The sequence below is a fragment of the Sorex fumeus genome, unplaced genomic scaffold (genome assembly GCF_029834395.1).
Source record: "Sorex fumeus unplaced genomic scaffold, SorFum_2.1 ptg000007l, whole genome shotgun sequence".
Classification (NCBI taxonomy): Eukaryota; Metazoa; Chordata; class Mammalia; order Eulipotyphla; family Soricidae; genus Sorex; species Sorex fumeus.
This window is the reverse complement of record NW_026606064.1, coordinates 61953712-61972650: the sequence shown is the minus strand read 5'-3', so window position 1 is coordinate 61972650 and position 18939 is coordinate 61953712. Positions and strand designations below refer to the sequence as shown.

General features: G+C 39.4%; 1 protein-coding gene across 1 annotated transcript in view; it reads left to right on the top strand.

The window, feature by feature from the left end:
* MYO3A (myosin IIIA) overlaps positions 1-18939 on the top strand; it is a 176542-nt gene that overhangs the window by 5396 nt on the left and 152207 nt on the right. The window contains exons 3-4 of the mRNA XM_056107182.1: positions 14914-15018; positions 16270-16369. Coding sequence (XP_055963157.1) covers positions 14914-15018; positions 16270-16369 — 205 coding nt within the window. The remainder of the gene's footprint in view (positions 1-14913; positions 15019-16269; positions 16370-18939) is intronic.

The window sequence follows — 18939 nt, the reverse complement described above, 5'->3', positions numbered from 1 at the left end:
TTTCTCTCTAAGTTAGTAATCCCTAGACTCAATTCTGGCAGGTTCTTTTTTTGTTTGTTTGTTTCTCTTTTTTTTTTTGGGGGGGGGGGGCTTAGGGTGACCACACACTGCAATGCAATTAGGGGTTGCTCCTGGCTCCACACTCAGGGATCACTCCTGGTGGTGCTTGTGGGACCATGTGGGATGTGGAGGATCATATCCCCAGGTCAGCCACATACAAAGCAAGTGCCCTCCCTCCCTGTTGCGCTACTGTTCTGGCACTTGGCAGGGATTTTAATCCATTAATGAATCTTCTTGGTCCCTTCTTCTGTGTCTTCCTTGAATCTGAACCTCTGGACCACTCTCCACTGCCTACCTGGGTCATTGATGGACAGCCCTCCTCTTTTCACATACCTCTATTTTGCACTTTGGACATACTTTACTCCCATTATCCACAATACTGATGGCACCAAATCTTTCATTCTTTCTGGTTAGATTCTCTGGGATGGTGTTGGCAATATTTCTTGACTCTTACCTGCCATGGCCACCTTCCAACCTTATTTCCTTCCCATGGTTTCTTTATCCTACCGTTTGACCCCCTAGTCTCATGTACTGCTCCCCTACTCCTACCTGCATGATTTTCACCTGAGGCTCCTGTGGATCATTTCATACTCTCTCCCCTTGAGAAATGCTGTGTGTGTGTGTGTGTGTGTGTGTGTGTGTGAGTGTGCGTGCGCGCGCGCATGCACTTGCATGTGCGTGTGCACAAGAGCACACACTTGGATTCTTGCATGTGTTGTGTTTTCATAGGCTTTCAATGTTGATATTTAATATTAAGAATGTGTTAAATCTTTTGATTAGAGACTTACAAAGAATTTTCTGCCCACAATCCCACCTTAATTCGCACTGCCTTTATCCCTGTCTGGGTAATCTGCTCAATTCACCTTGTGACAGTAGTACTCACTCTGTACTTTCTTACGGCTATCTTAAGATTTTTGTTTTCCTTTACGAGTTCTGCCTTGGTAGACCATTTGCAGTTGGTCATCTGCTCTTCATATTGACACATTTTGAAGTCTCTTGTTCATGTCCTTCCTTCATTTATTTACCGGTGGTTTGTACTTTATTGTCTCTCTTGACTTGCATTTATTAAGGGTTTATTAGTGAGAAGAAATAAATTTATATTTTTATCCTCTACTTTTAATTGAAGCTTTCAAAATATGAAACTGCATATTAGAATATTTTACAGAATTTGAGATATATTTTTAATGACCAGTTGTATTCTTTTAAGATAGGCAATCTGTTATGACCTCAAAATTATTTTGCATTTCTGAGTGACATTTAAATTTCATTTTTCAGTTAAATCACACACTAAAACAAAGCATAACGTTTCTTCATCTTATTACCAAGTTACTTAATATAATACGAATTATGAAGTTAGGTTGTTTTACTTCAAATTGACAGAATTTTAAAGACTTTACTTTACATTATTGTTTGTATGGATAGAACTGTAATACAGAGTAAATCCTGGGAGTAGTTTTGGATAAAATTCTCTTTTCTTGTTTTCTTCAAAATATTTTTCGTGCTGCTAGACAACAAACTGCAGCCCCTTCAAAACATCTTTTACAACACATCCTTTTTTCCCCATGTAGAATAAGTGGCAGATTAGCATTTGGATGAATATTCAGCTGTTTTGCCTAATGGAGACCTAAGTGGGCAAGGACACAGTTATAAATCTCTGCCCAGAGATGAATAATATTGAGTGAGATTAATCATGGCCTATTATTCCTATCAAGCCTCTGTTCTAGTTATATTGTCAGTTCTCAATATTGTCATCTGGAGTTAGATTAGCAGTTTGTAATCATAGTTCTTATAGGGGAAGCAGAAAATATTGATTAAAATGGTTTTGGAACATCTAATACAACATGGAAAGTAAATTTATGATATAACGAATCAGTAGAAACTTAACAGCTTCTTTGAAGTTTGTATTTATATTCTATTATTAGGTTGAGGTATTAGAAATATCCCTAAATGACTTAAGACAAAAAGGATAAATTGTACTTTATTAAAATGGCATTTCACAAATCTGATTTATAGGGGTGAGGAAAGCATAAAGAAAGCAAGAAGTTGGCAAACTGTATATAAGATAATTGATTTGCATATGTAAATTAGGCTAATTACAGACACACATAAGTGGCTAGATGTACAATTACCTGATTTATAAACATGAATGGCACAGGTGCTGCTTTAGAGGCACTTTCAGAAAATTGACTGTGGCATCAATACTTTATCCTACAAAATGACTGCTAATTATACCTCTTATGCTAATAAAGCCCAAATAAATTATTTTGCATGAAAATACCCAAAGACTGGCCGAAGAGAGGCTATGGCACTAACCTTACCAGTGCTGGGCTTCCAAAGTGAGCTCCTGACAGAGATGTGTTTCGGAAAAGGAGAGCATATGGTGACACTGCTGACTTAGAATTGGAAAGGCTTGATGAACTTAGCCATGCTCTCCCTCTATGACTTTTCACCTTGAAAAAATTTTTTATTTATGTCTCAACACAGAATAGAGATCCTAAGAATTTTGACTCGAATCTTACTGTACATTCTATTTTCTCAGTGATTTCGTTATGATTTTTGACTTCCTTCCTTCCTTCCTTTTTTTTGCACATGAATAATGTGCATGGCTCTGTGTAGGAATTATTTTCTACTGCATTATCTCTTTGATGTTCTCTTTGGCACTCTTAAGTGCTGCCTGGATTTAGTAAAGGGTCACTAACTGCTAGTCCTATGAAATTCCATACTTGTAACAAAATATTCTAATGAAAGAAGGAATAGAAGCTTTTCTGGATTTGAAACAAATTTGTTTTGCTTGGTCTTTATAGACTTTTTAGGATACATATTTTTTTATCACTTGATGTGTCAAGTCTTCATAATAAGGGAGGGGGATCTGGGAAGGTGGAAACAAAGTACAAATGGAATAAAATCATTTGATATTAAGCATTTGCTACTGATGATTACAAAGGGGAAAATGAGATTTTACTATAATTTTCCCCATCTTGGTTGGGTGAGTAGTCCCATTTCCAGCACCTAAAGAAGCCAGGCATCTCTCTCAGGGGCTATTTGCTTAATGTACCTTCAGTCATATAATGGAACCAAAATTCAGAGTTAGGACATTTTTCTGTCAAAGATCCTTTTTCCTCATCATCCAACCTTAGCTATAATTACTCCTTTCATGGTGGTGCTACAGACTGCATTCTATTATTTATCTAAATTGGGCCTGATTTGTTCATTCTTAATAGTGACATTGCTTTCTAATTATACCAATTTTTCTCTTTGAAATTATATCCCTTTCAAAAGTTCAAAGACTGAAAATTACAGGTGGTATTTGGAAGCACAAAAATCCAGTAAATTGTCATAAAGTTTCTTAAATGCACATTTCAGGTAATCAAAATGATTTTCTTAGACCCAAATAATATTATATGATATACGTTACTGGTTATTCTTTTTTTTTTATATACTGATGACTGGTTAGTCAAGGCCTGTTGTAATGAACACAAGACAATGGAAAGAGAGTTACAATGAACATATTAACAAGGAATGTGTTTTTTGTTCCTCATTTGAACCTTGACTGTTTACTCATAAGGGGATGGGGTTGGGGTGGGGTTGGGGGCCTGGGCCAGTCATGCTGGACTAATAAACTGGGCTTCTGAGTTACTCTAATAGCAAAGCATTATTCCTTCCTTCCTTTCGTTAAGGACAATTGCAGTGGAGTGGAAGACTGACAGGATGATTCCTTTCATGTTCTTAGGGCTGGAACAACCATCCCCAGCTCTCTTGTAAAAGGCTGTTATTTGGTGTACTTTTAACAGAACAGACAGCCAATTACCTAGAATCTTGTCATTTTATTTTTTTGTTTAAAGGGCAAGATAGAAAAACAGTCTAAATGTACTAAATGTACTTCTTTACAGTCCTCTATCTAACCCAGGAAATGCATAAGTAATATGTGTATAAGATTTAGTCATATTTTTTTTTCTCCAAACTACTTTAGTACTTTACAAAATAAAAGACTCCAGTTACTTTGTCCTTTAATATGTCTTTCAAATACTCTGGTGATCACTCTTCCTCATCCCAAACCCAGTGAAACAAAAACTTTAAGAATGGGAAAACTTTGTAAACAAACTCTGCGGCAATTATCAGAGGAAAGTTTGGAAAATTGTGGTTTCAAATTTCAGTGTGAATAAATATAAGATTTCTTCTTTTGGTCCCACAGTAATTTGTGTCAAATTACAGTGCAATAAATAAAAAAATAACTCAATAGGAACTCTAGAATGTGGGAAGCCAAGAGCCCTCTCATAGACCCTGGCCATGGTTCCCATGTTAGGAACTGCTTGGGACAGACATAGGTGACAGTCTCCCAGGACTTCCTGACCTCAGCAGGTACCTGATCTATAGCCACATACATCAGGCTGACAGTTATCTTATCTGGCCTTATCTATAGTGACCTCCAGGATGCATCTACTGCCATAAGACCCTTTGATATACAAATGTAAAGCTCAGGATGCAGCTACTGCCATAAGACCCTTTGATGTACAAATATTTACCTTGAATGCTATGTAAAGCTCTTGTTCCTGATGGTTATATTGCTTCTGCTCTGACTGGGCTGCCCCGACCCTATATAAACAGCCTGTATCCCTCAATAAAGCCTGTCCCTTTTTCTCTCTGCTTTTAAACTGTACTCTGTCTCTTGTGTCTTGTGTTCATTCGGTTGGTCCTTCCCTGCACCTATGGATCCTAGGGCCACCTCCGCGGGCCGGAGAGTGGTTTTGCGCCCCCCCCCCCCCCGCACTAGAACTGAAAATACACTCTAGTGAAAACAAATGCAGTATTAAGTAGCACTGTAGCACTGTCCTGTTCATCCATTTGCTCGAGTGGGCACCAGTAACGTCTCCATTGTGAGACTTGTTACTGTTTTTGGTATATTGAATACGCCATGGGAAGCTTTCCAGGCTCTGCCGTGTGATCAGGAGACTCTTGGTAGCTTGGCGGGCTCTCCGAGAGGGACGGAGGTATCGAACCCAGGTCAGCCACATGCAAGGCAAACGTCCTACTTGCTGTGTTATGCATTGGCAATATTAAGTGTATGTTAAAATGTTAATATTAGAAATATATACAATATACTAATCTTAGACAAGTAGAAGTCAATATCTGTAAACTTGAAAAAAAGGAAAGTAGAAACTGTTGGGCTGAGCATAGGCAGAAAAGATAAATAGTATGAAAAGCCCTGGAACCTTTGAAATATCACTTAGTATTCTAAACTACATGTAATTGCGGAGTGACTGGGTGGGTCTTACTTAAATATGCAGTGCCCTTTTTTCCCCATACTCAGTACACAAAGACCATCACTTAATCACTTAATCACTTAACTTCCCGTTAGTCCTCGATTTGCTCGAGTGGGCGCCAGTAACGTCTCCATTTGTCCCTGTCGCATGCTAGTGTAGCCCAATGGCATCTGTTCGCTCCGGGAACATGAAGGGCCTCAAACCGATTGTTCATGATCTTGACGAAGAAGTCTGACCATCTGGTAGGTGGGCGGCCATGCGGTCTTTTGACATCCCGTGGAATCCAGTCAGTAACAGCTCTAGTCCAACGGTCGTCTTTAAATCTCATTAAGTGACCAGCCCATCTGATTTTTGACACCTTGGCAAATGAGACAGCGTCCCTGATCCTTGATCGTCCACGGATGTCAGAACTCCGGATTCTTTCTCTCATTTGAGTGAAACGTGATATTCCAAGCATAGCTCTTTCTATTCTTCTTTGGGAGACCTGAATAGCGTTCTCATCTTGTTTGCGTAGGGCCCAGGTCTCTGAGGCATATGTTAATGCAGGAAGAACAGTGGAATCAAAGAGATGTGCCCGGAGCCGGAGGTTCTTCGTCCTCTTAGCTATTTCTTCGACGTTCTTGAAGGCGTTCCAAGCCGCTCTCTTCCTCCTGCGCAGCTCGGGTGCCAGGTCATTTGTCATGTTGACCTCTCGACCTAGGTACACATAGCTGTTGCATTCGGAGATGGTCGTTCCATTGAGAGCGAATGGGGCGTCAGGAACAAGGCTGTTTCTCATAAACATTGTCTTCGTAAGATTCAGCTGTAGTCCTACCTTTCCACACTCATGGTCAAAGTCGGCCAGCATTTGTGCCGCTTGGCTGATGTTTGGTGTCATTAAAACAATGTCATCAGCAAAGCGGAGGTGGTGTAGTTGCCGACCATCTATCTTCACTCCCATTCCTTCCCATTCCAGTCGTCGCATGATGTTCTCGAGGGTGGCACTGAAGAGTTTCGGTGAAATGGTATCACCCTGCCGCACCCCTCTCTTGACATCAACGATCACTTCTTTGTAGAATGGTGAGATCCTGGTAGTGAATCCGCAATACAGCTCACGGAGGATCCTGATGTATTGGGCTTGAATGCCCTGATTGGCTAGGGCTTCAATGACCGCTTCTGTCTCAACAGAATCAAAGGCCTCCTTTAAATCAATGAACATTAAACAGAGCAGCATCTTGAACTCCCGAGAAACCTCAATGAGTTTGGTTATTGTGTGGATATGGTCGATGGTGCTGAATCCTTTGCGGAACCCTGCTTGCTCGCATGGTTGTCCTTCATTTAGTGTTCTGCCAATCCTATTTAGGATGACTTGAGTGAACAACTTGTAGATGACAGACAATAGGCAGATCGGGCGATAGTTGCCAATGTCATGGATGTCTCCCTTCTTGAACAGTAGTACGGTCCTGCTGGTTTTCCATTGGGACGGAACCTTGCATTCAGATAGGTAGCGAGTGAAGAGCCGAGCCAGTGTATTGATGAGTACTGACGGCAGGTTCTTCAGGTGTTCAGGTCTGACCTTGTCTGGGCCGGGTGCTGTTTGTTTCTTTACCGACGAAATGGCGTGTTGGATTTCGGAAGGGAGAACGTTGGGAACGACATATCCATCCTGTGGAATTTGGTATGTTGGCAAGTGGACATGGCTATCGAAGAGATTTGAGTAGAAGACCATAAGCTTAAAAAGTTAAATCTGTGTGGTAAACCAAGAATCTATGCTTAGATCTGTCATTAACTAGAACTGTTTAATGATATTTAATGATATGCTATTCATTTAGACCTGTAAAATAGGTGGTTTGTTCTTTTTACATAACCACTGACTTTTCATATTAATGTTAAAAAATTAGCATTCATTTCTTTCCCCTCACACTCGAGTGCAATTTTAATTACTTTTTCTTAACAGAAAAACTCACATTTTAGCAGCATTGAAAACTACACTTTTTTTGAAATCTAGTCATGAAGTTCTGCCTCCTATACCACAGTGCAGCTCAATGACTCCTATAGAATTAGAGCACAATGTTCATTATTACTAGAGTAATGACATTCTTACCTTTTAAAACAAACTTTTAATTTACTTTTATTCCGTGACTTTAAGAAATCTGCTTTTTATTTTTAATCCAGTGAACTTAAAAGTCACAGTAGGGAAATGACTTAATTCCTCTCTTGTACTATTCATTAGCAGTATTCCTTGCATTGTAAGTACAAATGTCACCCAGGTTGGAGAGTTATATTGCTCTGTTAAGTGTTACAGCAATATGTACTTTCTTAATTCCTCAAGAAATAAGTATGAAATAAATTGCATTTTATCTTGAGTTTGATTCTAATAGGAATTTACTTTTTTCTCTTGGCAAGCTGTCTTATCGTCTCTAAAAACGAGGTCAACTTTTATTTTCAACAAATCTTAATGGAGTATCCTCTTCAATGGAGTTGCGTCTCTACTTAATATGACTTTAGCATTCTTTATGAAATATTATTGAGGTCTGGACACAATAGGGAGAAACAAAGTGGATAACCTTTGCAAACCACTAGCATATTAGCTAGTTTCTTGGGGGCTTATTCTGAAAATTCCCAATTAATCAAGTAATCCTCACATAAATTGTCAAATATCATCTCTATAAAATTGTTTTATTTTCTTGTTCATAATGCTTTACATGGCTATTGGATCCTTTCCTATACTACATACTAGTTTTAAATAATAGCTTCTTGGGAAGGTCCTTTCCTGATCACTATCATTTGGGCCAGTCAGAGATTGCCGTAATCCTTTCATAGTAAAGCCTAACCTGTACTTGCCTTTCCTTGGCACCTTCCATGGGGACCCTTTATGTGATGAAATAAGAACCACCCACATTTTTAGTTAACGCTCCACTTACATTTGAAAAGACTTGGTAAAGTATTTATATTCCCAAAACAAATGAACTTTCAAAACCAAATAATAAGGAAAAAATCATTGAAAATGGACCACAAAATTGAACATGTCACTAAAAAAGTATATGGTTATAAAATAGGTATAGAAAATGTTATCCAGTATCATTGATCACTTGATCACTTGATATCCTGTTACTCATCGATTTACTCGAGCGGGCGCCAGTAACGTCTCCATCCGACCCTGTTGCGTGCTAATATAGCCCAATGGTGTCTGCTCATTCTAGGAACACGAAGAGCCTTAAACTGATCGTTCAGGGTCTTGATGAAGAAGACTGATGGTCTCGTAGGTGGGCAGCCACGCGATCTTTTGACGTCCTGTGGAATCCAGTCAGTAACAGCTCTAGTCCAGTGGTCATCTCTAAATCTCATTACGTGTTCGGCCCATCTGATTTTCGACTCCTTGTTTCAAGGCACAAACAAGACAGTGTCCCTGATTTTTGACCATCGACAGAGGTAGAAACTCTGGATTCTTTCACTCATTTGAGTGAAGCATGATACTCCAAGCATAGCGCTTTTGATTCCTCTTTGGGAGACCTGAATAGCGTTCCCATCATGTTTTCATAGGCAGAACTCTGAGGCGTATGTTAATGCAGGAAGAACAGTGTAATCGAAGACATGTGCCCAGAGCTAGAGGTTCTTCATCCTCTTAGCTATTTCTTCGACGCTCTTGAAGGCATTCCAAGCCGCTCTCTTCCTCCTGTGCAACTAAGGTGCCAGGTCATTCGTCATGTTGACTTCTCAACGTAGGGACACATAACTTGCATTTGGAGATACTCGTCCCATTGAGAGTGAATGGAACATCAGGAACGAGACTGTTTTTCATAAACATTGTCTTCATGAGGTTCAGCTGTAGTCTGACCTTTCCACACTCACAGTCAAAGTCGGCCAACATTTGTGCTGCTTGGCTAATGTTTGGTGGTATTAGAATGATGTCATCAGCAAAGCGGTGGTGTAGTTGCCAATCGTCTATCTTCATTCCCATTCTTTCCCATTCCAGTCGTCGCATGACATTCTCGAGGGTGGCACCGAAGAGTTTTGGTGAAATGGTATCACCCTGCCAAACCCCTCTCTTGACAAAGATGATCACTTCTTTGTAGAATGGTGAGATCCTGGTAGTGAATCCATAATACAGCTCACGGAGGATTCTGATGTATTGAGTTTGAGCACCCTGTTTGGCTAGGGCTTCGATGACCGCTTCTGTCTCAACAGAATCAAAGGCCTTCTTTAAATCAATGAACGTTAGACAGAGTGGCATCTTGAACTCCCGAGAAACCTCAGTGAACTTGGTTATCGTGTGGATATGGTCGATGGTGCTGAATCCTTTTTGGAACCCAGCTTGCTCGCATGGTTGTCCTTCATCTAGTGTTCTGCCAATCCTATTCAGGATGACTCGAGTGAACAGCTTGTAGATGACAGATAATAGGCAGATTGGGCAATAGTTGCCAATGTCATGGATGTCTCCCTTCTTGAACAGTAGTACAGTTCTGCTGGTTTTCCATCGGGATGGAACCTTGCATTCAGAAAGGTAGCGAGTTAAGAGCCGAGCCAGTGTATTCATGAGTACTGTCGGCAGGTTCTTGAGGTGTTCGGGTCTGACCTTGTCTGGGCCTGGTGCTGTTCACTTCTTTACTGACAAAATGGCATGTCAGATTTTGGAAGGTAGAATGTTGGGAACGACATATCCATCCTGCGGAATTTGGTATGTGAGCAGGTGGACGTGGCTATAGAAGAGATCCGAGTAGAAGTCATGGATAATCTTCTCCATTGCCTTTCTGAAAGATGTGATAGGTCCATCAGGACGTCGGAGGGCAGTCATCTTGGTCTTGTAGTTAGTGAAGGACAGGCAGGTGTTGCGAATGCTTTTCCCAGCTTCTGCTGCATCTGCCAGCACTGCTGCTCTTCTCTCTTTGAGGTCTTCCTTTATCGCTTTTCTGCACTGTTTTGCGAGCTTGGATGTTTGCTTGCATCATCCAGCATCATTAAGAAGTGGAAAAATCCAAACTCAAACCATGTGCATCATAATTTAGAATGGTTTAAGGAAAAAGTCAGACTATCAAGTGCTAATTATGTATGGAACAAAGAGTTAGGCATATGCCTAGAAGGTGAACTGTATGGTCCATGCACTGCTGCTGTTGTCCCTCTTAGGTTTCTACCCAAGGGAAAAGAAAACTATGAGCGATAGCACGGCGGGTAGGGCATTTGCCTTGCATGCGGCTGACCCAGGTTCAATTCCTCCGTCCTTGTCAGAGAGCTCGGCAAGCTACCAAGAGTATCCCACCCTGATGGCAGAGCCTGGCAAGCTCCCCATGGCGTATTTAGATATGCCAAAAAAAGTAACAACAAGTCTCACAATGGAGATGTTACTGGTGCCTGCTCGAGCAAATCGATGAGCAATGGGAAGACAGTGCTACATAAAAGTATTAATCTGAATATTTGCAGTAATTTTACTCATAAAAGCCCAAATCTTGAAATAACTCAGTAGAACAGCATTTCTCAACTTAGGACTATATTTCTCAGGATATTCCAAAGAGACCAGGGGTGAAAGTCCTATAAATGGTGGTTATGAGACTAGGTGGCCACTCTATAGGACAAGAAGGAAAGACTGTCAGAAAGTGACAGCAGAGGGAGAAAGGCCAAGAAATGCTAATCTAGTCCGTGAATAGGTAAACAGATAATGGCTTATTTAGCCAATAGAATGTTCAGCATTAAAAAAAAAAAGTGGATATCAATTTTTTTTTGCTTTTTTGGGGTCACACCCGGCAATGCACAGGGATTACTCAGGAATTACTCCTGGTGGTGCTCAGGGGACCATATGGGATGCTGGGAATTGAACCTGGGTCGACCACGTGCAAGGCAAACGCCCTACCCACTGTGCTATCGCTCCAGCCCCTGAATATTAAAATTTTTATTTAAAAAGAATCAGGGCATTTATAGATTAAACACAAGTGAAAAAAAAGTTATGCTGAGTAAAATCTACCTACCGTCTGATTGTGTTTCTGTGACGGTATTGCAAAAACAAAACCATAGGGACAGGAAACAGATTTATGGTTGCTCAGGTCTGGAATGCAGGTTAATTACAGAAGGAAGATTTTTGTGTGAGGTATTTGTACTACATATTGATTATATTGATTATAGTAGTGATTACATGACTAATGCTATTTTTTTCAAAAGTCAGCATTGTATGCTAATTTGGCTCAGTTTGATAGTATGAAAGTTAAACCTTTAAGAAGTATAAAGTGTATCTTAATAAAATATTCTATCCAAAATATCCAAAGGCTAAACTTTGCTAGATGAAAAAAGAATTGTTTCAAAAAGAAATTGAGTTTTTAAAAAGTTGAACTTTTTAGTTCAAGTTGTATGATTGCATTAACTCTATATATTCCATTACAAGCATAATATAACTTTAAAAAGTAAGGAGCTTAAGAGATAGCATAGTGAGTAAGGTGTTTACCTTGTATACATCTGACCCAGGTTCGATCCCTGGCATCCCATTTGATCCTCCAAATCCACCAGAAGTGAACCCTGAGTACAAACTCTGAACACATCTGGGTGTTGCTAAAAAAAAAAAAAGTAATATAGGACTCGGGAGATAGCCCACGTGGTAAAGAATTTATTTGCAAGGTCCAGAGTTCTATCCTTGGCATCACATGCCCCACCACATCCCACCTCCCCCACACATACACACTCCTTAAATAACCATCTCCAATATATGAGGCTCTTTAGGACTGGTTTCATACCTCAGACACCTACATGATGATCTGTGATAAAATTCTGCTGCTTCTCTCAGTGGTGTCCATCTGCGTGAGGGTGAGCACAGGACATGAGTTTATTTCTTTGTTCAGCATTTCAAGACACCCTTGGCACACTGTCACTGCAAACCTCTGAGTGAGAGTCACAGACTGTCTTCTGGTGCAGCCGGAGCACACTCCTTCTTTCTGCCCTGACCTAGAATCCTGGTTTCTTTTCTCTGTATCCCTGTCAACTTCAATCACTAATCAAGGGCACCCATGCCATTTGGTTCCATTATGACACCCTTTCCCAAGAATTAAATTCATTAGACTTATTCTATTTCTCCCAGTGGCTCACACTTGAATATGGTTTAACTAAGACAAATGGCAGCACAGCATCAAACTGTTAAGTCATTTTAGCAGTGGTCAGATTCAGCACAGCGAGCAGGACATCTGCTTTTTCTTTTTAAAAGAAATATTATTTAACTCAATTTTTTTGTTTTGTTTTGTTTGCATTGGAAAATAGAGCACACTTTGCAGATAGAGAAGACGACAAAAAGTCTTCCTGAAAAAAAATTTTAGAAGTGGTCAAACTGTTCCTAAAACTTGGATCTTTTAAATACGTGCCTTGCAATTTTAAGACTTCAGGTTTCTTTCCGTCAGTGATGAGCAATTTTGTGAGCTTGTCACGCAGGGACACTGTGGAGTCAGTGTGACCCTGTTCTCTGCTGAATAGAACATGCTTCTTTTTATGCAGCTAATGGTTGTTCCCTCTCCTGGTACAAAAGAAAATGCAGGTTTGTAATGAATTTGGAAGGTTTGATCTTCCGTGTACACTGAAAAAGAAAGGTTTTCCTTGAATGTGGAAAGAATAGAATCGAATCCCAGAGTAAAATTCTATACAAATGCTTCTTTTTAAGTCTATTTTGAAACATGCCCTTATAGAAACAGTATCTTTGAAACATACTCTTATAGAAACAGTATCTTATATTATGTTTAGCTTGAACAGTCAGTCCCTGAAGCCTGTTGGGGGACCAGAAAGTCTTGGTAAAGTATGAAGTCTTGTCTCTATAATCAGACTGCCCACATTCCTGTCTTAGCTCTGTCACTATGTAAGTAACTTTTACCACTCTGTGGCCCAGTAAAAATTTCCCATCTTTAATGATGATGATGATGATGATAATAATTATTATTACTATAATGTCATTTCAGAGGGTGGTAAGGTAGAGAGAGAGAGTACTTGTAAGTGGATTAGAATTGTTAGACTAGGTCTAATTAGAATTAGACCCCTGTAGAGGGGTCGGAGCAACAGTAAAGTATATTACTGTAAAACAAAAACATGACCTCATTAATGCAAGGGCCTTTGCCTCGTATGCGATTTAACTCTTAGCATTCCCTGAATAGGGTCCCCTGAACATTGCCAGGTGTGGTCCCTGAGCACAGAGCTAGAAGTAACCCCTAAGCATTGCTAAGTGTGGTTCCTGCCCCACCCCCCAAATTAGGCCTGTAGGAAGTATGTACTCAGCTTATTTTATGTATTATTTATTCCATAATGCATCAGAATTGTTCAGGAGTACAATGAAATCATATAATGACCATGTTGGGAAAAAATATTTTGAGAAAATAATGTGTTTGATACTTCAGACTAAGATGTTAAGAATATTCATTCCCGGTGCTGGAGTCATAGTATAGCGGGTAGGGCATTTGCCCTGCACGTGGCCGATCTGGGTTTGAATCCCAGCATCCCATATGGTCCCCCTAATACCACCAGGAGTGATTCCTGAGTGGAGAGCCAAGAATAACCACTGAGCATCACTGGGTGTGACCCAAAGAGCCAAAAAAAAAAAAAGAATATTCTTTCCCTCACTTCTTTCTCTCCATCTGTTTCAGTTAGCAGAATTTAGAAAGAAGGACCATTTAGTTCCCAGGCAATGTGAATGGAATAATTGGGTCAGGTTCAGGAGCAAGGGCAGCTGATACAAAAACCCCAGGGGGAGAGGTCTGAGAAAAGAGAAAAGCTACATACATGTCAGAGATTGGGAGCTCCTATTCTATGAAGTCAAAGCTTCTTTGGGTCTAGGGCTGCTTATCTAGCTATCTCCCCTTTCAGAATCTACTGCTAGTACCACTATTTCTATGTTTTACGGTGATGTAGCTCCTTAAAATGTTTTCTCTCCTCTTCAGGTTACCTAACTTTGGGGAATCTGGATGTGAAATTTTTCTGTCCCATGTTTTATCCTCTCATTTACGTGTTAGGAGGCTAAAGAGCCTTGCAACCATGATATTGAAAAAATAGTTTTCTAAAATATTACTTGTAATTTTTATTTCAGTGTATTCTAAAACTATGCAAGAAAGAAGGCTTGTTTGAAAATCAATGCAGATACTGGGACAGAACAATAGTACTTGTAGTTTGCTTATCTTGTATACAGCATACCTGGGTTCGATCCCCAGCACTCCATATGGCCCTAGAAGCCCTCCAAGAGTGATTCCTGAGTGCAGAGCCAGGAGTAAGCCCTGAGCACTGCCAGATGTGCCACCCCCAAATTAATGAAGATAATAAATAATTTATAACTGTGTATTGAGAACCTATAATCCACATTAAACTCTCAAAGATCTTAAAATGTGAAAATATTTTGTATAATCATCTTTGAATTTAAAAATTAAGCCTAGAGCTTCTCCAAACTCTTTTTTGAAAATGTTTCAATAATTAATTGTAATAATATTGAAAACTTTTCAATAATTAATTGTATGTTATAAGTTTATCTCATCTATCTAGAACCATAAAAATGTAGGAGTAACCCTTTGAAACAAAGCTTGAAACAATACTTTAAAATGTGTTTGGAACCCTTTTATAGCAAGTTCTTAAAGCATTCCCATTTTAATGTCTCTCTTGACTTTTTTGATAGTTGTGCAGTGGAGGATCGGTGACTGATCTTGTTAAAGGATTTCTGAAGAAAGGCAAAAGAATGAGTGAGCCCATAATTGCCTATATTTTGCATGAAGCACTTAAGGTAAGGCAATTTGAATTGTTCATTCATTACAAGGCCATATAGTTCAACAAAAATTGTGGAAACTATTTTTTTATATTTGGGGACCATATCCAGCAGTGCTTTGGGGGTTCTCTGAGCTCTGTCCCTGGGGGTTGTTCCTGATGGTGCTTGGGGGACCAAATGGTGCTTGGATTGAACCTGGGGCTCCCAATGTGTGTTGCATGTACTCAACCCATTGAGCTTTCTCTCAGGCCCTGGATTCTATTTTTGGAAAAACAAGGCCTCATTAATATTTATGGATACTAAAGAGTATATGCAAAGTATCAAATCATTAGCATAGGTACTTCCTTCTCTTTTTTCTTGTTCTGATTTTAGAAATCTTCCCTTTTTGAGTAAACAAAACTCTGAATTTTGATCTTTAAAAGTATATTTCTAGGGGCTGGAGAAATAGCACAGCAGGTAGGGCGTTTGCCTTGCATGCGGCAGACCCAGGTTCGATTCCCAGCATCCCATATGGTACCCCGAGCACCACCAGGAGAGATTCCTGAGTGCATGAACCAGGAGTAACTCCTATGCATCGCCGGGTGTGACCCAAAAAAGAAAAAAAAAAAAGGATATTTCTAAAATTATGATGCAGGAAGATAATGTGTATTATTTTACTAGAAGTCAGGTTTTTATTTGACAGTATTTTAAATAAGTATAGAACGGTTCTTTGTATTGTCATCCACATGTTTTTAATAAAATGTTTGAAAAGAACTGCAGTGCATGCTCCTGTTTTATTAATTTTTATATAGTTCAATTTAATAAACTCAATGTGAAACAGTGTTTGAATGTCATTTTTGACAAGTGTTTCCTATTGATTTTGCACAGATGAGTTCATGTGAGAAGTGGGGGTTTTTGTGCTTTATTTTTTGAACTTTTACATTTTATTGTTGTTCAGATAGTGACAGTTTTAATGCTTATGGTTTTGAGCCCTTGCAACACCACAAAAGTGCCCAAGACCGTCTACCACTGTCCTATGAATTCTTTGATAAGCTCATTCTCCTTCCCTCCCCCCACTGTTTAGTAATCGCAGTTTTGTAATCCAAACCCAAGGTTCTATCATCATTTGATACTATCTATTCCTGTGTTTTGTTCTTCTGTATACCCCAGATGAGTGACATCATCTGGTATATGTTCTTCTCCCTCTGATTTATTTCATGTAACATGACACCCTCCGGTTTCATGTGAGTTTCAGTGAGCTAAAGTCTTTATATGTTTCCTGTCTTCCAGGGACTTCAACACTTACATAGCAACAAAACTATTCACCGTGATGTGAAAGGAAACAACATCCTGTTGACCACAGAAGGGGGAGTTAAACTGGTTGATTTTGGTATGTTTTCTCTGACCTACATGAATTTGAGGTGCATCTTAAAATGGTATGATATGTGATTGTTTTCCATTAGTCTTCTAGGCATGACATTTGAATTTCGAAAAGCAACTAGCAATACGTACTTCCTGTTTCTCCTACTCAGGGATTTACTGCTGGACATTACTGCTCAGTGGATTTCAAAAGCTCAGCTGAAAACCAGAAGCATAAATTTGGTTGTTCAAAGATTATCTATTAATTCTAGTAATTCTATTAATACTAGTTGTGAGTACAGCCTTTAAGAAAATATTTGTGTATGTTAAGTGAGATATGTTTTTACAGAAAATTACCAGACACCTCAGAGAGAATATGTCAGCAGGTAAATGTTTTTAATGAAATACCTTAGCAGTCACTGGAATATGATCAATCAAATAATAACATGACTCACATGATATAAACCCTGTCAGGCAAGTCACCTAATGTCTGATAAAGCAACCCTAATTTGGAATATAAAATTTAAAAAAAGGGACTAAATTAAAGGGCAGTTTTCAACTTCCTTTTCTGTGGGTTTCTCTCCAGGGAACTTCATTTCTAATAGGATAGTTGGCATTTCAATATAAAAGTACAGAATGTACTTTCAGTGATTTATTTAGACATCTTTTGTAAGACAGAATATTTTACAACATTAAATCTCATATTACCTACATATCTAATTTTAGATCAAAGGCTTAATGAATGATGTAAGTCAAGGAGAAGTTATGATTTATTTATCAATAAACGCCTTTCTTAAAACATCAGGTTAGGTAGATAAACCTGTACTTTAAAACTATGAAATTCCCTTCATTCCTTTCTCTCTTAAATAATTCAGAACAAATGCCATTAGGTGAGTTTGAGCAAGTATAGAAGTAGAGGATCGGAGGGTTCAGTCATCTGTGGTCGGGACAGTGTAAGAGTGAGGAAGATGTTCTTACTGGAAGACTGGTAGTGGTGGCTTGGCTGAGACACTGAGTCCCCAGGTAAGATTAGTAGCTCATCTGAATAGGGAAATGGTAGTCTGATCCCACACAAGCTGACACAGTACCTGTGAGTAAGGAGAATATCTGTCTAAGGGTCAAGATGGAAATAAGAGAGTGAATGCATAAAGAGTTAATACCATCAAAATATATACTGAGGATACTAGAATATCATTTCCTTAATGCTAGAGAAAATAAATGCTAATATGGAAAGGGAGAATATTATACTAATGGTGTTAATTTGAAATTGGAGGCATTAAAATGAATTCATAGTTTTCAATATACAGATCCACCACGCACCACCACCACCAATGTTCAAATATTCCTATTTGATATGATTTCGTAGGTTTCTTTTGAGGGTCTAGGAATACTATTTTCAGTAATTTTTATGAGATTTAAAAAAAATATTTTTAATTTTTTTATTTTATAAAGTAGTTCACAATATTTGATTACATTTAATATTCAAACAACAATCCCACCATAATTACACCTTTCCATCACCATATTTCAGACGTTTTCATCCCAAACCCCAATACCTGCCTCCAAGCAGAACTGAAATAATAATAATATATTTTGTATTGTTTGTTATGAAAAACCACTGAAAATGCTACAAAAAATTATCATTAGAGGAAAGAGTGTGAAGATTGTTGTTTTTCACACAGGGATCAGTAAATCCTTCTATAAGAGATCACTATCATGTTGTTAAAGATTGAGCCTTGTATGCTTATATATATATATATATATATATATATATATATATATTTGTAAAAAACAAATTTTTCCTCTAAGGTTGGTTGCCTTCTACTTTGAACCGCATCAGGTGTGGTACTCTTGGTGTAGGAGTTAGGGTGTGTCTCATGAAGTGTTGTGTGGCTGCACACTCCAGGAATAGGCTCACTCAATGGGTGAGGCTCGTCCCAAGAGTGTGGAAAGCAGCCGAGAGCATGGCAGTGGTTGAGTTCTGAAGGTTTTCAGCTGCTGGGGCTGGATCCCTTGGGGTGGGGAGGCCTCTCACTCACGCCCCTCTGGGGCGCCCTGAGTGAAACAGCTTGGCGCAGGGTCCAGGAGAATGGTTATGATGTGCGACCTGTTATGTTCCCTTCCAGGAGAGAAGGACATGCCATCTGGATGGTGGCCAATGATGATGAGGTTTTCTGGCACCAGCCAGAGGTGGCTTATGGGCGTGACTACAGAGTATATGGGATTTTTGTTTGTTTGTTTAGGTAGTAGTGAGCTTTATTTTGTTTTTTGTTTATTTGTTTGTTTCCTTTTAGACTTACAAATTTTTGTGCTTGGGTTTCAGTTATACAATGATCAAGTACCCATCCCCCCACCAGCGCCCATCCTCCACCACCACGGGTCCCAGCATCCCTCCCACCCCCATCCCACCCCATCCCACCCTGCCTCTGTGGCAGGGCATTCCCTTTTGTTCTCTCTCTCTCTCTCTCTCTCTCTCTCTCTCTCTCTCTCTCTCTCTCTCCTTTTGGGTTCTGTGGTTTGCAAGAGAGGCATTGAGTGGCAATCATGTTTGGTCTAGAGTCTGCTTTCAGCATGCTTCTCCCAACACCCTTTATTTGGTGC